At 38.3% G+C, this 21361-nt stretch overlaps 1 protein-coding gene across 3 annotated transcripts in view; it reads left to right on the top strand.

Moving 5' to 3' along the window:
- Positions 1-21361, top strand: part of myo10l3 (myosin X, like 3) — a 65838-nt gene that overhangs the window by 1235 nt on the left and 43242 nt on the right. For all 3 annotated transcript variants that reach the window (XM_032567527.1, XM_032567525.1, XM_032567524.1), the window contains exon 2: positions 16333-16431. In XM_032567527.1, coding sequence (XP_032423418.1) covers positions 16333-16431 — 99 coding nt within the window. The remainder of the gene's footprint in view (positions 1-16332; positions 16432-21361) is intronic.

Below are 21361 nucleotides of genomic sequence, written 5' to 3'. Positions count from 1 at the left end.
TTTCATGCACAGTGCCAACTAAAACTGTTCCCACTCCTTGTAATTTTCCTCATTTTGTCACTTTACAACCACATAATTCATAGTATTTTACTGAGATTCGTGCTGTTGGACCTACACAAAGTAGGGCATAGAAGAAGATAAAGAATACAAATAAAAATCCAAAAAGTGTGGCATGCATTTGTATTCAGTCTCAACTTGAACATAAACAGGGCCAACTGACTCAGTGAGTCTTTGGAACAAAAGCTTACATGTCCACATGCTTGGTGTACTACATGGCTTGTGATAATAGATGCAAGACTTCTTATGGCTTTATTTCAGCATAGCTTTCCAGTTTCCACAAATCATGTCTTCTACAAAGACATGATTTGTGGAACAGTTGTTCTTTTAGCAAATGTTCCCACCTGAGCTGTGGATCTCTGCTGCACCTCCAGATTTAGTGCTGGGCTCTTCGGTTGATTATCCAACCTGTCAGCTAAGGTGGAAACCCATTCCAAGTTAGGTTTGTAGTTGTATCTTACACTAAATTTTCAAGAAATAGATTGAACTGTGCTCTGTAAGATGCTGAAGCTGAGGCTCTTGCTTAATAAGCTAACCTTTTGACTCCTCTGCTGTGTTTGTTGGTCTTTCTACAGCTGATTTCCCATAAATGTTCTTTATTAATGTTCTCTGAGGCCTTCACAGAACATCTGGATTTAAACTGAGATTAAATTACACAAAATCTTAATTAAATATACTGAAGTTCACGGTTGTAGATGGATAAAATGTGAAAAGTCATCAACTGATTTCTTTATGTAAGGTGAAGTGACTTTCAAACAGGGTTTTCTTTTTACTTGGTAATATGTTCGGATGAAAAAAAATTGGATTCAGCTGTCTCAGATAATAGGCTGCACAGTGGCGCAGTTGGTACTGTTGCCTTGCAGCAAGAAGGTCCTGGGTTCGATTCCCGGCCCGGGTCTTTCTGCATGGAGTTTGCATGTTCTCCCTGTGCATTCGTGGGTTCTCTCCGGGTACTCCGGCTTCCTCCCACAGTCCAAAAACATGACTGTCAGGTTAATTCGTCTATCTAAATTCTCCCTAGGTGTGTGTGTGAATGGTTGTTTGTCCTGTATGTCTTTGTGTTGCCCTGCGACAGACTGGCGACCTGTCCAGGGTGAACCCTGCCTCCCGCCCGGAACGTAGCTGGAGATGGGCACCAGCAACCCTCCCGACCCCATTAGGGACAAAGGGTGAACAGAAAATGGATGGATGGACAGAAATGGATGTCTCAGATAATGCTGAGCTGGATTATACTACATAATCTGACTTTATTAGAGTGATATCCTATGCAGGAGAAGATTAATATTTAAGATAATCTGTAATTTATCTATCTTGTGGATTTTTTTGAATTTCATTTCAACCAAACTGCTTATCTATTTATTTATTTATTTCATGTCTTCTGCAAAAAAATGTATTAATTTATTTATTTATTTATTTATTTATTTATTTATTTATATTTGCATCTCTGCATTTCTGCATTTGTAAGTGTTGAAAAATCTGTATTTACATGATGCCATGTCTGATATGATAAATGTAAATCCACAATGTTCCATGCAAGTCATCTGTTGCAAAGATGTTGTAACAATATTTACTTTAAAACAATAATCCAGCTACAGACTAACTACAGACTGATTTTATTCTTTCTGATTGTTATTTTATAAAAAATAATATAAAATGTAAAATTATGGGATAACAACTAAGTTACCCTATATCCCATAAGTTATCCTATAAATTGTGAAGTTTGAAAACCGCTTTTGGTTTCCTTTTTTTTTTTTTTCTTACTGTTTTTCCAAAATTAAATTTCAGTTAAATTCAATTTTATGAAAATATAATGATATTTGGTCATTTTCTGGATGTTTAAACTTAATAGAAATCTTTGACTTTATTTTGTTACAGGGTATACATAATTATGCATATACATACTGTAATTATATGTATATATACATAATTATACCCTGTAACAAAATACAAAAACTGTGTTAGATATAAATCGACTGAACTGCCCTGGTTCTTTAAGTGACCTTTGGTGTCATGGAAGAAAGCCAGTTTCTTAAATTCTGCAGAGTAAGAGTTTGGATTTAATTAAGCAGGAGTCCTGGATGCAAGAAGAGAGCTTAAGTTCAACCCTGTGAAACTAAGTGCAACAGGATAAACCCTTAGCACAATTCATTAATGGGGATCTAGAAATCTGAAAATTAACAAAGTTGTAATATATTCGTTTCATTGTTTCATTTTGCTTTAACTCACTTGAAAATCTTCTATTGTAGTTTAGCATCAGGATTTCTTTAGAGGTTTGTTTTACTTAAATTGCATAAATAGTTTGTAGAAAGTCTTTTTGTCACATTCAGGACTGCACGTTTTTTTTAGGTTTGTCTCTAACAGCTTTTCACTGACTGAATTTATACTTTCTTTGGTAAAACTCTCCTAACTCAGTCAGATTGGATGGAGAAAGCTTTTGAACATTTCTTTTTTCAGTTACTGTCTCAAATTATGAGTAGGATTTGATCTGGACTTTGACTTGATTGTTCTGGCTTGAATATACTTCAATCTGAACCACTTCACTGAGGCTGTGGCTGAATGCTCAGGGTTAGTGTGCTGCTGGACATGGAGCTTCTACCACAGTCTTTCATATCGCCTAACATGTTCTCTTTCAGGACCCTCTTGGATTTAGCTCAGTTCATCTTTCTTATCAGCTCTGAACAGATTCCTTGCTGAAGAAAAACAACCACAGAGTATGATTCTGCTACCACCATGTTTCACTGTGGGGAGGGCATGTTCAGGGTGACGTCTAGTGTTGCTTTTTTGCCATGCATAAAACTCTGTATGCTGGACAAAAAGTTCAGATCAAAGCACCTTCTTTCACATATTTCTTGCGTCTTCTGCAGCTCCTCCAGAGTTACCATGGACCCTGACTAATTTTCCCTGGCCCTACTTTTTACTTTTACTTGAGTAAAAATATGTTGAGGTAGCGTTACTCTTACTTGAGTACAAGTTTTGGTGTACTCTGCCCACTTATGCTTACGATTAATAAATTGTCCAGTGCGACAGAATTGTGAATGAGTTTACACAAAAAGTGCCCCGAGGACACCTCACATGCCTGAATTGTACCTTGTATGATGATATTTGTGCCTGGGAAGGTAGTTACAGGGCAGCAATCATGGCAGCCTGACAAGAGGAGTGGCGACTACGAGGGCGTGTACGCTAAGATCTCATCCTGAACGCCCATCCTGTCCATCAGCGAAGGCTCTCAGGAGCTGACACGCCACCATAAAAACCTCAGCACCGTGACTCCACGCCCAATCCATCCGCTAAGTGAATGTGGCTCCAATTTAAAGCCCACCAGCTGCTGGACCTGGTAGCAACATATATATCTGACTTCATTAGATTTCATTAGAGCTTCTTTATTGTCACTTTTAATCCTTTACAGATGAGATGTCCCCTCAGATATTAAAATCCTCGGTGAAACATCCAGCTGATGAAGTAGAATTTCAGCTATTTTGTAAACGTGGTCGACGATTCCTCTATAGCAGCGGCAGCAGCTGCACTCTGTAGAGCCACACGAGGAGTTCACCACACCCGTTAACTCCTTCCTTACATTACATTGCAAATTCCTTCCTCTTATATATACTCTGACAGAGAGAATCCCAAATTCCCAACCCTGACCTTGCAAATTCCAGGTCAAGGCTTCCTCTCATCCCATCGTCGTACTGCTGTAGTGGCAAGGCTTCAGGTTTCACACCTTCACCCTTCTACACACAGATATAGGCTCACACACTTAAAGCATCCCTAGGAACGCGATGAGCTGTTTATGTCTGGCTCCGTTTAGTCGGAGCAACAGATCTACCAGCTTGGTAAAAAAATTCTGTCATGACTTGGACATTGTGAGAAACCTGTTTGGAGTCTCTAGGCTATTTTCCTCCTGCAATGTCGACGGCCTTTCTGTTCTGTTGTCACATCATTCATCTCCTACTTTAAAGAGCCGAGAGTCAGAAGTTGCTGCTCTGACTCTCGCTGCTCTGACTCTGCAAAAGTTTTTGCATTTTTATCGCAAAAACTGTTCAAAGGAAGGTAGTCGACAAATGTATTACGTTTTGATTAAGAAAGACAGTCTCTTCAGTTCTTTTCAGATACATTTTCAACCACATTACAGCACTGAGGCTGCAGGGGTGATGGTTTTAAATGAAAATAATCTTATTTTGGATGCTACATTGTCTCATGTCGTAATTATAAATTGGGGTAAAGAAAGATCACAAATGGGGTTCCTCAAAGCTCTATTTGTAGGTCACTTTTATTTGATTTCTAAATGACAATTGTAGATTTATCTAAGCTTATACATAAACTGCTGATGTATAATGTTATTTCTTTAAGTGATGATTCCAACGAATTTATTGTTAAATAACAAACTCAGACTGACTCAGTGAGGGTAAACACCACAAAGCATACAGTATATATTTTAACACAAATTGACAGGTCAGCCTTGTTGTCAGAGTCCTGACCAATACCAGTTAAATAGATTATATTACAGCAGTAAGTGTACTGGCTCCCTGTTTTCATAAGGATGTTACCGTCATTTAACCAATCGTTTTTGCTCAATTTAAATCATGGTTTCTTTCTAATCATGTGGTCTTTAAATTCTACTTGTATTCTCTTGTTTTTTAATGTGATGTGCTATAAAGCACTTTGGATTACCTTTTGTATGAATCATACTATACAAATAATCTTGACTAGACTTCCATCCAGATGGCCCTTGAAGTGAGGAAAACTGTCAGGAAGTAAAGTTCCGATGTGGTGAAGGAAGGAAAGAGAGATAAAAAAAAAGAGGCCTGCATTCCTGTAAATCTTCTTTAAGCAGCTCTCCTAATTCTCAATTACTCATGAATTGGTTATTGTGAGCATTATCGGGCCTAATTAGCGGATTGTCAAACTGTGCTGTTGAAACTGTGGTTAATTTACAGCACTGATTGTTTAGGATTAAAGAGTGGAGGGCATTATTACAAAGTCGGTGGTTTGTGTGTGCGTCAGTAGGAATCCTGCAGCTTTGCTTTAGTCCAGTGTTTGGATAATCTGTCACAGCAGTGCAGAGGCTAATTAGCAACAGATATTTGTCTAACCGTGAACCAGAAAACATGGATTATCCTCCCTGAGTCAGGTGAGCTGGTGTAGCTCATGAGAGTTTGTTTAACTCTGCTTTCAAACTATAATGGACCGTTGAGTATTTTGATAGATTTTAGCAGAGCAGCATGTATCTGATATAACTGTATCAGTAACCTGACCTCCCCCCCCATCTATCAATGAGCTCAGCTTCATGTTGGGAGATCAGTGCTATGATAACCTCCTGCTGACACCAAGCTGTTGACTTTAGCTCTATCCGCTACGTCTCTAAGCTCTTCATACAAAGCCGTCTGCGCTTGTGCTCATCAGAGGAAAATGTATGCCCCTGTCTTTCAACAGGTTTTCAGAAGTAACAAATAGTGGTGCACAGACGCGTGGCTTCCTGTCTGCTGGGGTCATGATGATGGGCAAACAATCGCTGTGTAGAGTCTCTCTTAGTCACATCTGCTTATCCACCTGGAAAAAATGTTGGAGGGATCAGAGTTTTATGATACAAGTTAAGGTTTTATAGGCACATCTCAGCTTTAAGGCTAGAACTTTATTTTTCTACAAAATAAGTTTTGCTTTAAATGTTTATGAGTCAGCATTGGCCATCATTGATGCATTGACCACTGATGTTTGGTTATTTCTAGAGACTTAGTCAAAAAATATAGAAATACACATTTATTTTATTCACAGTTGTGACAGTTTTATGATAATTGATTGATTACTCAGGATTAGGTGACCAGCTACACTGACTATTATGATATTTAGAGAAGTAGGTGGTGTTAAATAGACAATGGACTGAACTTATAGAGCGCTTTTCCAATCATTTTGACCACTCAAAACAGCTAGTGTAATGTGACTTTACACTAGAGTCACATTCACCCATTCATACACTGATACACAGATCGGTAGGCAATTTGGGGTTAAATGTCTTGCAAGGGCACATCAACATGTGGCAGGAGGAAGCTAGAATTGAACCTACAACCCTCCGATCATAATATGACTACGCTACCCACAGTCGCCCCCTTTAGGTCAGAGGTTTGCAACTCCAGTGTTTTCAACTAAAATCAAATGAATGGTTAATGATCAGACCTTTGCCAAACTCACGAACATGCAAACGCGGTAATTCAAGCTTCTGTTTCAGATGTTTGCGCAGGGATGTCTCTATTGACAAATAGAGTTACAGCTTTCTTGCTACATACATTTTCATACAAAACTTGATTTTCCTCTTTTTTAAGAAAGGAACAACAAGAGCAGCCAACGTTTAACCACCTAACTGGCAAGGAATGTGGGCCAGTACTGATGGTTTACACTAGTAGTGCCCAGAGCTACTCTCCTGCAACTTTTAGATGCATCACTTCCCCAACACATCTGAATCAAATCACTGAATTCCCTCATCAGCATATCATTCAGCATAGCGAGCCATTCATTTCACTCAGGGGTGTTAGAACATGGATGAATCTAATATTTGCAGGATAGCAGCTCTAAAGGACTGGAATTGGGCACCCCTCAATTACAGCAGTGTAGAAATTCTTGTGTGTTTTTTAACAAATAAATTCCAATAATTCAGATGTATATTTTTTATTTTATATGAGATTGGAATAAACTCTTAGGTTCATCTTAGTAACATGACCATATTTCCAAAACTTTCTATCTCTGATCTGAGGGAGACTGTTTGCCTAATATTTAACCAAAGCTACTCTTTCCTCAGATTCACAACTGAAAATAATTTTCAATAATCCCTTCATACTTGACCATGAAATCTCTTAAATGTATTTTTCATGCAGGCTTCGTGTTATTTCTGTGATTCATGTTTGGAAATGTATGTCCTGTATCTTTGCCTACCAGAAGAAAAAAACAAAACAAAAAAACAAGTTGCTGGCCATCCTATTGGCTGTCCGGTACGCACAGACACGCAGAAGCTGTGCGACAGTAACCAGTCTCTTAAATCCTCTGGTTCAGAAGTCCCGTCAGGCAGCTTAATAACAGCTGACCTGTGATTACTGCTTCCTTCCCAGATGTTAACTTTCCTTATTTAACCTCCTATGATTACTGTCAGCGGATAGGGAGCTTATTATAGGATTGGACATGTGTGTCTCCAACTTACACTATCCCATGAGTGTAGGTTCACTACATGGAAATACAGCCTCGGTTGGAAAAAAACATTTGTAAGCATTGCGTCCTATGATGAGATTACTTTCAAAGCTGCAGTTTCAGATGTAAGCGGTGAAGCAAACATTCATTAGGACTGAAGTACGCATCACTCACTGAGGGATCCTCGGCTGCAGAGTTTAATCTGCAGTCCATTTTTTAACATTCAGAATGACGTGTATCAATTCTCCAAATGACAATAACATATTTTCACCAGTTGGATGGCATTTTCTGGTACCTGATGTCTGAACCTGAGAAAGATTTATATGAGTGAGATGCTGATGTAGATGATAGAAACGTAATAATGGTGAAAAAATAGAAAAGAGAAGAGGGCAGAGAATGAGAGTAAATGCAGTTATTACATGAAGTGCAATATTTAGCAACAATAGTGTTGTAGTTCTACTACTTCACATTTCATTACTTCTGCTTTCTCTTAATCATGAAAAATTAACAAAGAGCCATGTCTATAGCCGGGTACTTGGACTAATGCATGAACTGGCAGCTTGTTTGTGTTTCCTTTCAGCTTGTTAAATTATTAAAGTCTACATTGTAATTTAAAGTGAACCACTAACACAGTGCTGAGTGAATATCTCGTCTGTCTGTGTACTCCAAGTTTCCCTTTTCGTTTCACTGCAACATCATCCATTAAGGATGAATCGTTCTCTGCTTAGGAAAACATTAGGTGATAATTGCATGTTTCACACTCACATATTGAAAGGCACATTTTATCCGTACACATTGAGCATTTGAAGTGTCTCTTTCATGTTTTTTGATCCTCCAGCTTGGTGCCTTTTCTGCATTTGAAACAAAATTATCAATATTATAATTAATATATACCCATTAGATGAAATGTCTTTAATTGCAGTTGTATGAGAGCAATGTTTGTCATATCATCAGACTTAAATGTGTGGCTTACATTTGCATTCAGCCCTCTTTTCCATGCTACCCATAAATAAAATCCAGAGGAGCTAAGTGTATCCATCCATCCGTCCGTCCATCCATCCATCTGTCCGTCCGTCCATCCATCCATCCACCCATCCATCCAATGTTTGCCACGCACGTGAAAAAGGAGGTGAAAAAGGACATCTGACGAGATGAGACAGATATTGAATCCTTCATCCTACAGAGAACTATTTATTCACCACATACAAATCTCCCCAGTGAAACGCTGTGGTGGCAGCTTCATGCTGCGGTAATGCGTTTCTTCATCAGAGCTGATGGATGATGAGTGGAGGTAAATACATGGCAAACCTGGAACAAAGCTTTGAAAACTCACTGACATACCTGGTTAAAGTTGTCACTGTAATCACAGTGAATGAGATTCTTCAAAATGATTTTATTGTAATGGAATTTGAAAAATTCCCACCTACTTCACAAATATGGTGAACTCTGTGTTGGTCTTTCAGATGAAATCCCTTAGAAATCCCATATTGCAAGGCAATTTATATGTATGTATACAACAAGCTAACTGATAATAGATAAGTTGTTTAATCAGTCAGTCTGGAAAGCACATTATCCTTAAAAATAAACAACAGCACCACTTTAGCCATAGACATGTCACAGACAGAATAACATCCCAATATGGAGTCACTGACACCTCCCACTGTCCCACTGATCGTGCCCCAAATGTCTCCCACAGTCAAGCTAACACACCCGAAGTCCCTGACAGTTCTGACTGAGCGGCATTCCTGGGATACCCCCAGGATCCCTGCTGTGTGACCCCTCTATAAAAGTCAGGTGGGTCCAGGAGAGGTCAGACATGCAGAAGACAGACAGGAAGGAGGGTCAGCCAGGTGGCTCTGTAGATAGAGTGAACTGACGAAGCTTAGGTGAATATCCACTCAAATGCATAATAATCGCATCATTTCTGGCCGCTTTACCCATCCCTGCAGACATCTCTGTTATACATAAATACAGTTTAACATTACGATCTGTATAGGATGAATATATGTTCACAAACGACAGCAGAACCTCGAGTCGGGAGCCTGGCAGAGAGTCAAGTGCCCCACTTATTTCTGTCATGCTCCTAAAGACGTGGTTTGTAATGCAAATGATCTTCAATAGACTTATTAACAACACAGTAGATTAGCTCCGTGGGATGATGATGGGGGTGGAGCATTTTAACCCCTTTCACCCTCTGCAGACGGGGTGGGTCTGCTCACTGACTGTCACATACACACACGCAGAGACAGACATCTAATGTAATCTAAATAAAGATGAAAAAAATGCTGCTGAATGTGTTTGATTGTCTTCCAGCATGTGACACTTTTGTTAATAGGTCTCTGCCCTTCTGTCGAAACAAAAACAGCTTGTGCCCATCAGTTTCTGTCAGCGTTAAATAAGAACGGCAGCTGCCTCCAGGCAGTCCTCCTCTAAACATGTTTACAGTCTCCTCAGCGTGGGGGCTCGAGCTGCGCTGCAGTATGAGAAACAATTGAGGATTTTTCTCCCAGACACAAACTGGAGGAAGCCCTGTTCCCTATGGGGATTCCTCCCACTCCATTAGCAAATTTTCTGATCAGCTGCTCACTCTATTATTAATTCATACGTCCTCCCTGCACAGATGTTAGAGGTTGCCTTTAATCATCTGATGTTCCTCCTCTGTCAGCGACATCCCCCCCCGCCCTCCACTTTGACGTTCTGGCTTAGAAGTGTTAGCTGTGCCGCTTTCAGGACGTGGAAACAACAAAATGAGAAAATCTAAAGGATAATCAGCACGTTTGAGAATGATGCCTAATTATTTGAAGTTAGCGGAAGAGCTAGTATTTTTGTGATGTCAAGAAAATCCAATGAGGTTTTACTTTTTGTAGAACATATAGCTCTCAACCTACTGGAGATCCTAAATCCACTGGGACCTTTGCCCAGATTCCCCTCTTAGCCTAATTCAGCCTGCTTAATTAATCTCACCAGCTACTTGGCACATTTCTGCTCGTTCCACTCTCACATCATTCAGGAGATGCCCTTACTATCCCTCCATTATTCTCCCCGCTTTTGTTTCCAATTTAAAGCATAAACATAAAGCAAAAAAAAAAAAAATCAATAAAAACTTTTTCTGTATGCCTCTCCAACTCAGAAAAAAATTGTGAGTGTGCTTTCTTAGCTTCTTTTTTAAAAACTGGAAAATTGGGAGTAAAACAAATTTGCAAACCATTTAAAAGAACTGTGCTGTAAATCTTCTTCCTTGTGGTTCTCAGCCTCATTTTGCGAGAGCCTTCCTTCTTTAATAGAGATGGTGTGTGGCTCCACACCACCACAATGCACGCATACCCTCCTCTATGCACATCCACACACACTGATGACTTCACATGCTAATGTGAAGTCATCAGTTTAATGAAGTTTGGTTTATACTTTTGTAAAAGGATCAGATTTCTGTCTCTACAAACTTACTCCCATTGAGAATGAGCTGAATTTCTTTCTCCAATTCATCCTAAAAGCTCTCAATGATTTATATGTGTTTTCTCCCAATTCATGTTGCAAACTTGCCCTGAAGGATTCAGTTTGTCCATAATGTTTGATTCGGGATATAGCATATATTTATTCATCTGACTATAACACAGAAATAGGAACAATATGAAATGCAGCTTCAGTATATTCAGAAAAAAAGTCCAACATACTGAAAGTAGTTTTTAAAATTATTTTTAACTAAGTAAACCCACTAAAAATATACTGATATTTTTTTTAAAAAGCAGCATATGATGCAGTTAAAGTTTAATGAATACTTTCAGTCATTTGAATTTCTTAAGTAAAATTATGAATTAAGAAATTAATATGATTTAATTCTTAATAAACTAAGATTAATTAAGAATCTTGATTAATTTCCAGGTCCGGAAATTACTGTGCAAATAACAATTCCTCATAAGATCAAGAACATCACGGACAACAATCATGACATTGTAATACAACTACAACTATCTTCAGTCAGAGGCTTTTTCAGAACCACTGTAAAACAAACTACTACAGGAGATCCTTCCTGCCCGCAGCCATCAGCTTCTACAACAACTCTTCTGAGAAAATAGTTTAATCTGAGTTACATGCAGGGGTGGACAAGTGAGTGTAGATGATGTGTGAATGAATTGTGAGACCACCAAAAGTAGGCCATCTCTAATAGCAGCACCACTGAGTTCAGGTTACTAGTTGTGCAGTTTATCTTTATCCTTTTATGAGTTGCTTAAATCAGGTCACAATGGTAGAAAGTGACCCACAAAAACACAAAATCTCTCTAAATAATAGAATGTTAAAAATACTATGACACAGTGTGCATGTAGTTCCAATACATGCACACTGCACACAGAGTTTAAAGCTATTTTTAGCTCTTGTCTCAAGTTGGGCTTTTAGATGACCAAGTAGCTAAGGCTACTTTTAAATGTGTAATAATTTGTAATTTAGGATCAGAAGGCTATGGATCTAAACCTCAAAAAGCCGTGTCCAGAACTGCTGTCAATATTCCCTTTCAGTAGAAAGGAGTGCTCCATGACTGTAACATTTCCTCTCTTCAGTATCAGGAAAAAATAGCACATAAATATCCCTAAAAGATACATTTGAAGCAGATCCTCTACATCTAAGCACTACAATTAAAATACTTTTCGGAAAACCAGCTGTGTGCACTCAGGCTTCACCCTGCAGCACCCACAGCTGCTGAATGGTGTTCACTAAACAGGGGACACATTCATCACTTCCCTGAATCCACACTGTGATCCAAGAAATTAGCCTGTCATAACTAATTGTTCAAGCATGTCCAACTCAGGTTGAGTTAATTAGCTTTCCTTTGTTGAGGCTCATCTGATCACCTGATACTGTCTGAACTCATGCCATGGCAGGCAGACAGAGATAGAAGGAGAGAGACAAGAATAGAGAGAGAAAGAGCAGTGGCACCTTGTGCTGTGTATGTCCTTAAATATTTAAATGGCGTTCATTAGAAAATCTCTGAGCTGAATGTCATCATACAAGCCATGGAAACTCAAGCCCTGAGCTGTGGCATCACGTCTTTCAGGCAGAGTGGTTTCTGTGTCAGAAAGCACGATGGGACGTTTCTGCGAGGCCTGTTGCTGCGGACCGAGTTACTATTGTCACTGGGTCGGCCTCAGCACTGCTGCTGCACGTGGTCGGTGACACACAGCATCAGAAATCGGTAACCAGGTTCAGCTGAAAGTGAAGTGGCAGCAGTTCATCTTAGTTTTCTTCAATATAGCCATTAAAAACATCTGGTTAGAAAAGACAGAAGTGGAGTCAAATGACGCCCTGTAATTAAACCCAGAGGCAATTGCCTCATTATCAAATGTGCGCTGTACTTTCCAGGGATTATCATGCAAGAAGCGGCTGGTTCACTGTTTTTATAGAATGGTTGGCCATGCAGCAGCAGCAGGTAATTCAGGTCTCGGGGACTTTAAAACACGAGCTGATACCCGTGCCCCCTTTGTGTCCCAGCTGGCCTTTGTTTGAGATATTTCCGCCTGGGCAACTTCCGAACACGGAGTTAGACGAAGTAGCCTTTGTCCCAACTTAGTGACGGAGCCCCTGAGGATGGAGAGATGAGTGTGGGGGGAAGTTTTGTTTGGACCATCTGTTGCTGTTGCTGAGACAATTTGTCTTGACTTTATACCCTCCTTTCTCAGACTCCTTACACACACACACACACACCCACACACGCACGCACACGCACACACACACATGCATTCAGAGATACAAAGACAGATAGATGGACAAAACCCCAACAAATGCTGCTTAAGTTACTTGAAAATATTTAAATTTATCTTAAATTATTCTGATTAAATATCTTGTTAGAAGCTGCAAAAGACTTAAGACTCAACTGAGATTTAAGATTAGGGTTTAGTTTTGATCAATATTATGTGACTTGAACATTTTGAAGTGAAAATCTCTGAAATGCAGCAAAAAAGACTAAAGTTTTCAATAATGTTTAGTGAAAATCTAACACTGCACATCATCCTGAACACACACTCATACTGAAGCTTTTCTATTGATGACATTGTTGATAGTACAACAATACAGCCAAAGTACACTGATGTGTTAGAATGGTCTACTCAAGGTCCAGTCAATCAATTGAAAATCTGTGGCAAGGTTTAAATTGTTCAGATGTTCTGAGCTAGTTTTACAAAGAAAGGTTTGCTAAAGTTTGAGTCTCTTGCTGTGCAAATCTGGTGGCAAAATAACCTAAAAGACTTGAAGCTGTATGTGCAATAAAATGTGGTTCTACGTCACTTTGCGCACCTGACTTTTCTGATATTTTCACCATTATTAATTTCTGTGTGACACAAAAATAAAGGTTGTAGCATAAAAATATGGCAAAATCAAAGGATATTGATTCTTTGCAAGGCACTGAAAGGAAAATAATTTGCACCTTTGTTCCAGTTATTTTCTCAAGAAGGCATACCACTTGCAGACTTGACAACTGTTCCTGTCATGAATGAATTTTAAAAGTACTTATGAGATGTAGCAGGCAAAACAAACTCCAGATGAACAGAGAACATCTGGGTCTGTCTCAGCAACTGAGCCGCCTAAAACCCACACATTTTTTTCCCCCAAATGTCTGCATGATTGAAATTTTCTACTGATGCAACACTGGATTTGCTGAGCGGGAAATCACAAATCCATGAGCCATCCCAAAGCTTTCCAAGTTACTACTTGCCCATGGTTGTTGCCTGCTTGTCTTGTAATATTTAGTGTTACAACATATTTTCATCTTTTGCTCTTTGTCATCTTTGTAACCAGAATAATTGACACAAAGAACCTGAGCAGGATGGAAAGTTAAACAATTTAAGGCTTGGCTTAAACTCTACTCTCCACAGTTATATAATAGCAAAAGATTTACTTCAAATCCTCACAGGGAGCTCGATTAATCGCCTCACTTGTCTCACATGAAGCAGCTTTTAAAGGTTCCAGCCTTGCACAGTGAGATGGTACCAGGCCGACACTGTCGCCCCCCGATGTGGAGCTCACTAATCATGTAATGAAAAAACTGAACTTCTGTGTCAATGTGAGGCCACGTGTTGCGGAGCAACTCCATTACACATGTGTTTGTCTCCTTTTCAACACAATAGGAGGTGGGACATTATCAACTGCCCACACCCTTCCTTTCCCCCCCATCACTTCCCCTCACCTCACCCGCCTCTTAATTTATAGGACCCTCTTCATCCCACTGGCTGCCGTCCCCTGAGGCCTGATGGCCACTTTTAGCTCTGCTTCATTAGCCGGATGTAAGCAAAAAAAAAGAAAAGAAGGCTTGATGGAAGAGGGCTGCTTGAAAACATCAGTGCTTTGTCTAAATAGCAGAACTAAATTTGAAGAGGCAAAAAACGATTCAAGACCAAACTTTTATTTCAACTGTTAAGGAAATGCATTTATTGGATTTTGTAACAGAATAACTCCACAAGCAGCAATTGTTCCTAAAGCATCAAATCATATCATGCAGAACTGTCCTGGTAGTTCCTCTCATACACTCCATGGATGAGAGTGTATGCTGCCATAGCAGCCTGTTGTTAATTGTTAATGAGGATTGATGTCTGGAAGTGGTGACCTCGTCTAAGGTTTCCTAGTGGAATCCATGCATATTGATCTTTTCAGTTTTTATGCTCTGTTGGACACACAATTCATTTACGCTCCACGCACCCCCGACCGCCTCATCGGCAGCACTTCTGATGATTGATGGTTAGAGACAAGCTTTTTGTGAGGGGGTCTGACTCTGACATAGGTGTTCAGCTAAAACCGTTCTCATAAAATGATACTACATTCTGCAAGGAGTGAGGGTGTAACTCACTCTAACTCCAAGGAGTCTTACTTTCAGGTGATCTTCTAAATCTGACTTGAGCAACATATTTTCAGGATTTATGGAAGTTTTGGTTTTTAGACTTTGAATGCTGATTTTTCTCTCACATTCTGCCAATTCCTTGACCAGTTGGAAAAAAACATTTTACTATGGATTTTTTTGGTTCTTTGTTTCCAAAATGTTTATTGTTTTTATAAAGGCATTTATAGGGTCATATAAAAAGAAGAGTTTTACGGTGTGTCTGAACCAGCTTTCCACATCTAGACACAACACTTTCAATTTCTCCTCTGTAAAATGGAACAAGCTAAATCCAAACTGACAATGTCCATAGACATTAACTCTTAAGTTTGTTTCAAGTCTGTACTTTGATCATCATCATCATCATGAAGTTTACTTGTATAGCACATTTCAGCAAAAAGTTAATTAAATGTTTTTTCCATGATAAAAACATAAACAAAGAAAAAATATTACACTGCAGTGGAAAATTAAGAGAAGTAATAAAACAATAAAATCCAGCACAGACAGGTTAACAAGCAAGTCAAGTCTGTGATGGTGAGAATCTGGTTGTCCAGTGGAAAGTTTCATCTCGGAAATATTGAAAAAGGTTGAGTGCAGGTAAAAACCTGAAAAATGAGATAGAGTGCCGGAAAAAGTTTAAAAGCAGGATTTCATTTCTGTCTAAGACAATTCACGGGAACCACAAATCAAGATAGATTCAAATTCAGCTAATTTGTTTTGTTCATTTTTGTCAATTAATTCATTTATTCACAATAAAGTAAATAATAGCTAGAATTACTTTAATACACTAGCAAAAATCTGTAGTTTAATGTTCAAAATGTTCTTAAAGGAAAGAATTGAGATACATTTCATCTTCATTGGTTGATACTAATATAGCTGCTTCAGGGCTTGTAATCTTATATCTTCTAAACCAACCGTAAGTCAAAGGTTTAAACTTTAAGGCTTTTTTGACGATAGTTTGGATGAATCAAAGCCGTTGCTTAGAAGTTGTAGTAAAATGTCTGACGTGACCTAAAGTTGAAGATCTTTTCCAAGTAAATCTTTCCTTAAACACCCTTCGATGTGTCAGATATGTCTTGTACGTGTAAGTGTGGGAATAGAAAAAGTACAATCAGAAGGTATTATTCTTAGCATAATTTTATGCAAATCCCTAAAACTTTAAGGTCAGACGCTGTGTGTCTGACCTTCTTAATGTTATTTATTTAGCACTGGTTCACAAGAAGTATATTATGTTGTTTCTTGTGTTTCAGGGAGCCCGTGTCTGGCTGAGACATAAGGAGCAGCTCCTTCCCTCCACTGTCAGCTCTTCTGATGACTTGTCCCTGGTTCTCACATCTGACTACGGAAAGGTGAAATTATTATTTTTTTTTTCCCCTTCATATCTTGCTGCTTAATGACCTGGTCGACTTGCAACATGACTTGCAAGAAGTTATTTCAAGTCCACCATAAAGCAAAAATGCAGCTTAACGACCAAGCTGCAGCTTCAGTGCATTGTGTGAATGAAGCTTTTCCGCTCAGTTTTGTTATAATGTAAGGAGGAAATTACCCATTGTGCATGCGTGCTTACTGTGCTGATTGTTTTACTGTATGTGTTTCATTTGATGGCTCTACAGTGCGATCAGCACCTTTTGTAAGTAAGTATGTAAGAATGACAGGAATGAAGTCCCACTGACAAGTCATTGAGCTGAGCTTATCTGCCTGGCAGTGTGCAGTAGTCTTTGTGTCTGGAGGAAATCCTGTTTAAGACGAAGACTCAGAGAGAGAAGTCTGTATGTCAGATGCTGCAAATCAGAAGAATTCAATAACAAGTTTGCAGAGTTTTCTTTGTGCAAAGTGCCTTTAAATGCCCAGGTCCCTCTTGAAAATGAGATCTAGATCTCAACGGTCTAAAAGTCATTAACAACTTTGTGTCTCACTAAACAGACTGGAATGTGTTATTCAGGAAGTTCAGTGTCCACTTTTTGCCAGCATCCAGAAGGCAAACATCTAAATAAAGAAAATAAATAAATAAATAAATAAATAAATAAAAAATGCATAATAGTCTATGAGTTTTTGGACACAGGTTAAAATGACTTCTGTTCACAGGATTTAGACTTACAGGAGTACCATATGGCCATCATGCTAATAATTGTTCTAGGCTGACTGTTATTTCCTCTTTCACTATTTCTAAAGTGATAGAAAAAGTAAAATGAAAGATGGTGGGAAAGTTTGAAGTATCAAGAAACAATGTGTGAAAATGCAACTATGGGCATAGGTATTCTTGCAGTAATGGGTTCACTTTAGTCCAGTTAATGTTATTTATATAGCACTGGTTCACAAGAAATGCATCCCCCTCCACCCGCTAGCTAAAAAAAAAAATTCAGATCAGTAAAATTTGTTCATGCCGTGACAAATTTGCGGAAAATTATCGTCACTTTTATCCATTTTCAGTGGAGCTTCAGATAAAAAGAAATGCTTAGAAGATAGGCTGAATAAGTTGGCAAACTCACCAGAACAGCACAAGGCAATCATTCAGAGTTGGTTGAATACAGCTGAGAAAAGAAAGAAAGAAATGAAATAAAAAGAAGACTTGTCTATGTCATAATGCATTATATTTAATAGCTACATTTGTTTTCATGCCCTATGATCACCAATATATGGTGAACACAGAGCCTTTTTAGAGAGCTGTGGCTCCAAATGCTGCTTTTATATGCTATTTAAGTATAAAAGAAGTACTAGAAACTAAGTTAAACGGGAATATTGTGACCACATATCACGAATAACAGCTGACATTCTTTAGTATATTTTGAAGTACTGATTTGAGCTTCAAAATGGGGTCTTACTCCTAACTTTGGTTAATGTTGATGTTTCTGTGACAGGAAATGGGGGATGGGGGAACTTTTGAATCTGACCTGATACTGGAATGTCCCATATGATTGCAACATCTGAGCGGAGCATTTTGGTTATCAGGCCAAACATATGGGCTCCTCTGCTGCTTCGAAGTAAAAAGATTCTGTAGCGAGAATGAGAGGAATGCAAGACTGAATAACAGCTCGTCTCCATCTTCAAGATCCTCCACTGACCTCATGTGATCCTCTGTTCCTTATGTGGCATTTATCAGAGCTTTATCAGCACTTTGGGAACCAAACAGAGTTCTATAGAACCAATGTTCTCAGTAAAGTCCTGACATCGTGTACTGTATGTCCAGATGTTCATGAGGAACTTCTTTGAACCATGTCAGAATTGTTGGGGTTTTTTTTTGTAAACGTTTTAACTCAAAGGGGTTTGTGAACGTGAAGATAGAGGCCTGTGCCTTTAGAAACAGACCTAACCCCTTTCAGTTACCATGCATGTCTTGTGAAGCCAGATGGCACTATGACTCTTACCCAGCTGGACTAACAGTGTGTGCATTATTCTCAAAGTAGAGTTCATTAAGAAAAGAAAAATCGGATGAGTCAACTAAAAAGCTATTGTTGGTGATGTCTTTTTTATCCCTTTTAAAGGCTTTTTCATAAAAGTTACGTCATTTGATTACACCTAAATATTAATAATAATTGTTTTTATGTGTAAAAACAGTATATAATTTTAATTCTATGTTATTTACATAATATTTGGTATCAATTAAAGATGTTTGGATGCTTTCATTTTTCATTTTAATTTTGCGTCAATTTTTTTCCCCGTAGTCCTCTAAGGCACAGCTGGTGTGGTTAAAATGGATCATTGAAGGCCCCTTCCCTTAATCACTCTGAGCCTTTATGTCCATTCATGACTAAAGCAACAAACGTATTTCTTGCATCTGTCTTTCTAAATTTGTTGGTAAAATTTAAACAAAATGTTTTCCGTGGCAGTTTTTATTGTATTTTTACTGTCATTATTTCTTTCTTACACACTCCCTCCATCTTTTCATTTTCCTACGGGGCCTGGGTGGGATCCCCTTTGCAGCAGATGGATTCACTGTAAGACAGAGAAACACTTTTAAAAATCAAAAAGGAAGACAAACAAACGACTGTGTTTGTCTGTTAGTGTTTGTGTCTGTCCACGTGTCCCTCCTAAAGGGCTGAATTTATAGGAAGCATGTCTGAGCAGAAGAGCCTGACTCCACCTACAGTATGTGTGAATATTAAGTGGGGCTGGGTGAACAAAGCAGCAGCAGCAGCAGCAGGGCGGGGCTTCAGAGAAGAGCGAACAAAAGGACAAAAACATCATCGTCTCCAAAAAAGTTTAAGTGCACTAGAAGCTCCTACTTATAAGAATTTTGTTTCTATTGAGGCGCAGCTGTAGATTTTTGCACAGTTTAATGCATTTTAACTGGTTCTGGAAATGTATGTTGTAAAAAATCAAACCAATAACAACAAACATGCATACATTTTCTAATTACCTCTAGTTACCTGTAGTGCTATAGCTTAAAATGTTGTACTTATTTATTGTTTATCAAAAACAAAAAAAAGATGACCAAACTGCTAAATGTTGTTAATGCACATCAAATGTTAATTTCAGATATTAAGCACAAGATGCTGAAGGTAATAGAAAATAGAGGAAATAAATAAACATAAATGTGCTAATTTATCTATAAATAAATGTATTTACCATATATTTATAAATAAATATATATACAGTTCATAAATTATTAGATGCTGAATTTTTCTCAAGTTTTACCCAATTGTTTCTTTGTTGGCTGTGCCATATTGGTTTTTGAATGTTCAAATCATAATTTTGATCAACACAAACCAACCCCGAGTCTGTTAGTTTCACCTAACTTTACAAACATGTCATTTTATGTCATGTGTGCAGCCACGTGCTCTGCAGCGGAGGTTTCCAGTTTTCCAGTGTCAACACAGTTTGGAAAGAATCGAACAGTGCAATAAACAACTTCACCACTCAATCCTAAATCACATGTAGTTGTAAATGGCCTGAAGTAATCTCTGGCTGCTACTATACCAACTCTGATTTCAAACGTTCGTCTAACTTGTGGCACGTGGGTAGTTCTCGAACAGCCAATTTTTATTTTTTTATTTTTTTACAGTTGGATTTGGGTTGCTCATGTATTTGTTTGTAAATTGCTGGTAGAACTAGTTATTATGGTTCTAACTAAACATTATTGCATCATAAGCTTGTAGAAAATTACAATTAAAAAAAATCCTGTCCTGTTCAATAAATGTGATATTTTCAGTGAACTGTATTAAGATGAAGAAGAACTATTAACAATCTACAGTAACTGAGCTCAGCAACCCATTTCACTGTGGTATAACCCACAGTGAAACTAAGACCCCTTTAAGGCAAAACAGAGAAAAATGAAACCCTTTTGATGTTGGAAATTCCAGCTCAGCTTTCCATGAACGTTGTCCCTGATGTTTTGGACATGTAACAATCCCTGAGGGGTCACACTGTGAAATCTGAACAGTGAGGTTTTTTAGGGTTTTAGGGTAGGTTTTTTTGCACTGTGGTCTACAGACATTTTCACACACAATGCGCACTGTCTCTTATAAAAGCTGGTTATAAAGTATTCTACTTTAACTACAAACATTAACCTGACATCTTTCTTGTAAAGAAGTCAAGCTAGAAATCAAATGTTTTTTACTAAAACATTTGAATGTCTTGAACCTTGTTTTACATTTTATCGCATGTCCACCGCCGCTGTCAATGTATTTTATTAGGATTTTATGTGAACTACTATCACAAAGCAACACATAAACTTGGAAAGAAATAGATATTTTGAAAAATTATTACTGATAAAAATCTGAAAAGTTTGATGTGCATTTGCATTCATCCCCCAGGAGTCAATGATTTTGTCTTTTGAGGTTTGTCTCTACCAGCTTTGCACATCTTTCTGTTCATTCTTGTTTTTGAAATTACTCAAACTCAGTCAGATTAGATCAGCAGCTTCTGAGAATATCAGTCCACAAGTTGTACCACTGGCTTTACGAAATATATAACTTCTGAAGGCAATTAGATGCCCTGGACTTTATCTAAAGGCATCATAGTAAAGGGGACTGACATATACTGTATGTGCCACACTTTTCAGATTTTCATTTAAAAAGAAATTAAAGCAGTGTGTAATTTTCCTTCAACTCCACAATTAAGCACCTCTTTGTCTTGGAATATTGCATACAAATCTATTAAAATGTCAGTGTTGTTTTGTTTTAATGGAGAAACTGTGAACAAGTTCATGGGGTGAGTATACTTTAACAAGCTGTTGTTCCTCCCTTATGAGTGCCGTGAAAGAGTAGACAATATTCCAGCGCTTCATGGTTGTTTTCTGTTAATTTGTCTTCCTGTCAGCCAGTTTTATGAGGCAATAAG

Source organism: Xiphophorus hellerii, chromosome 7 (assembly GCF_003331165.1).
Source record: "Xiphophorus hellerii strain 12219 chromosome 7, Xiphophorus_hellerii-4.1, whole genome shotgun sequence".
Classification (NCBI taxonomy): Eukaryota; Metazoa; Chordata; class Actinopteri; order Cyprinodontiformes; family Poeciliidae; genus Xiphophorus; species Xiphophorus hellerii.
The sequence above is the reverse complement of the archived record's forward strand: the minus strand, read 5'-3'. Positions and strand labels throughout refer to the sequence as shown.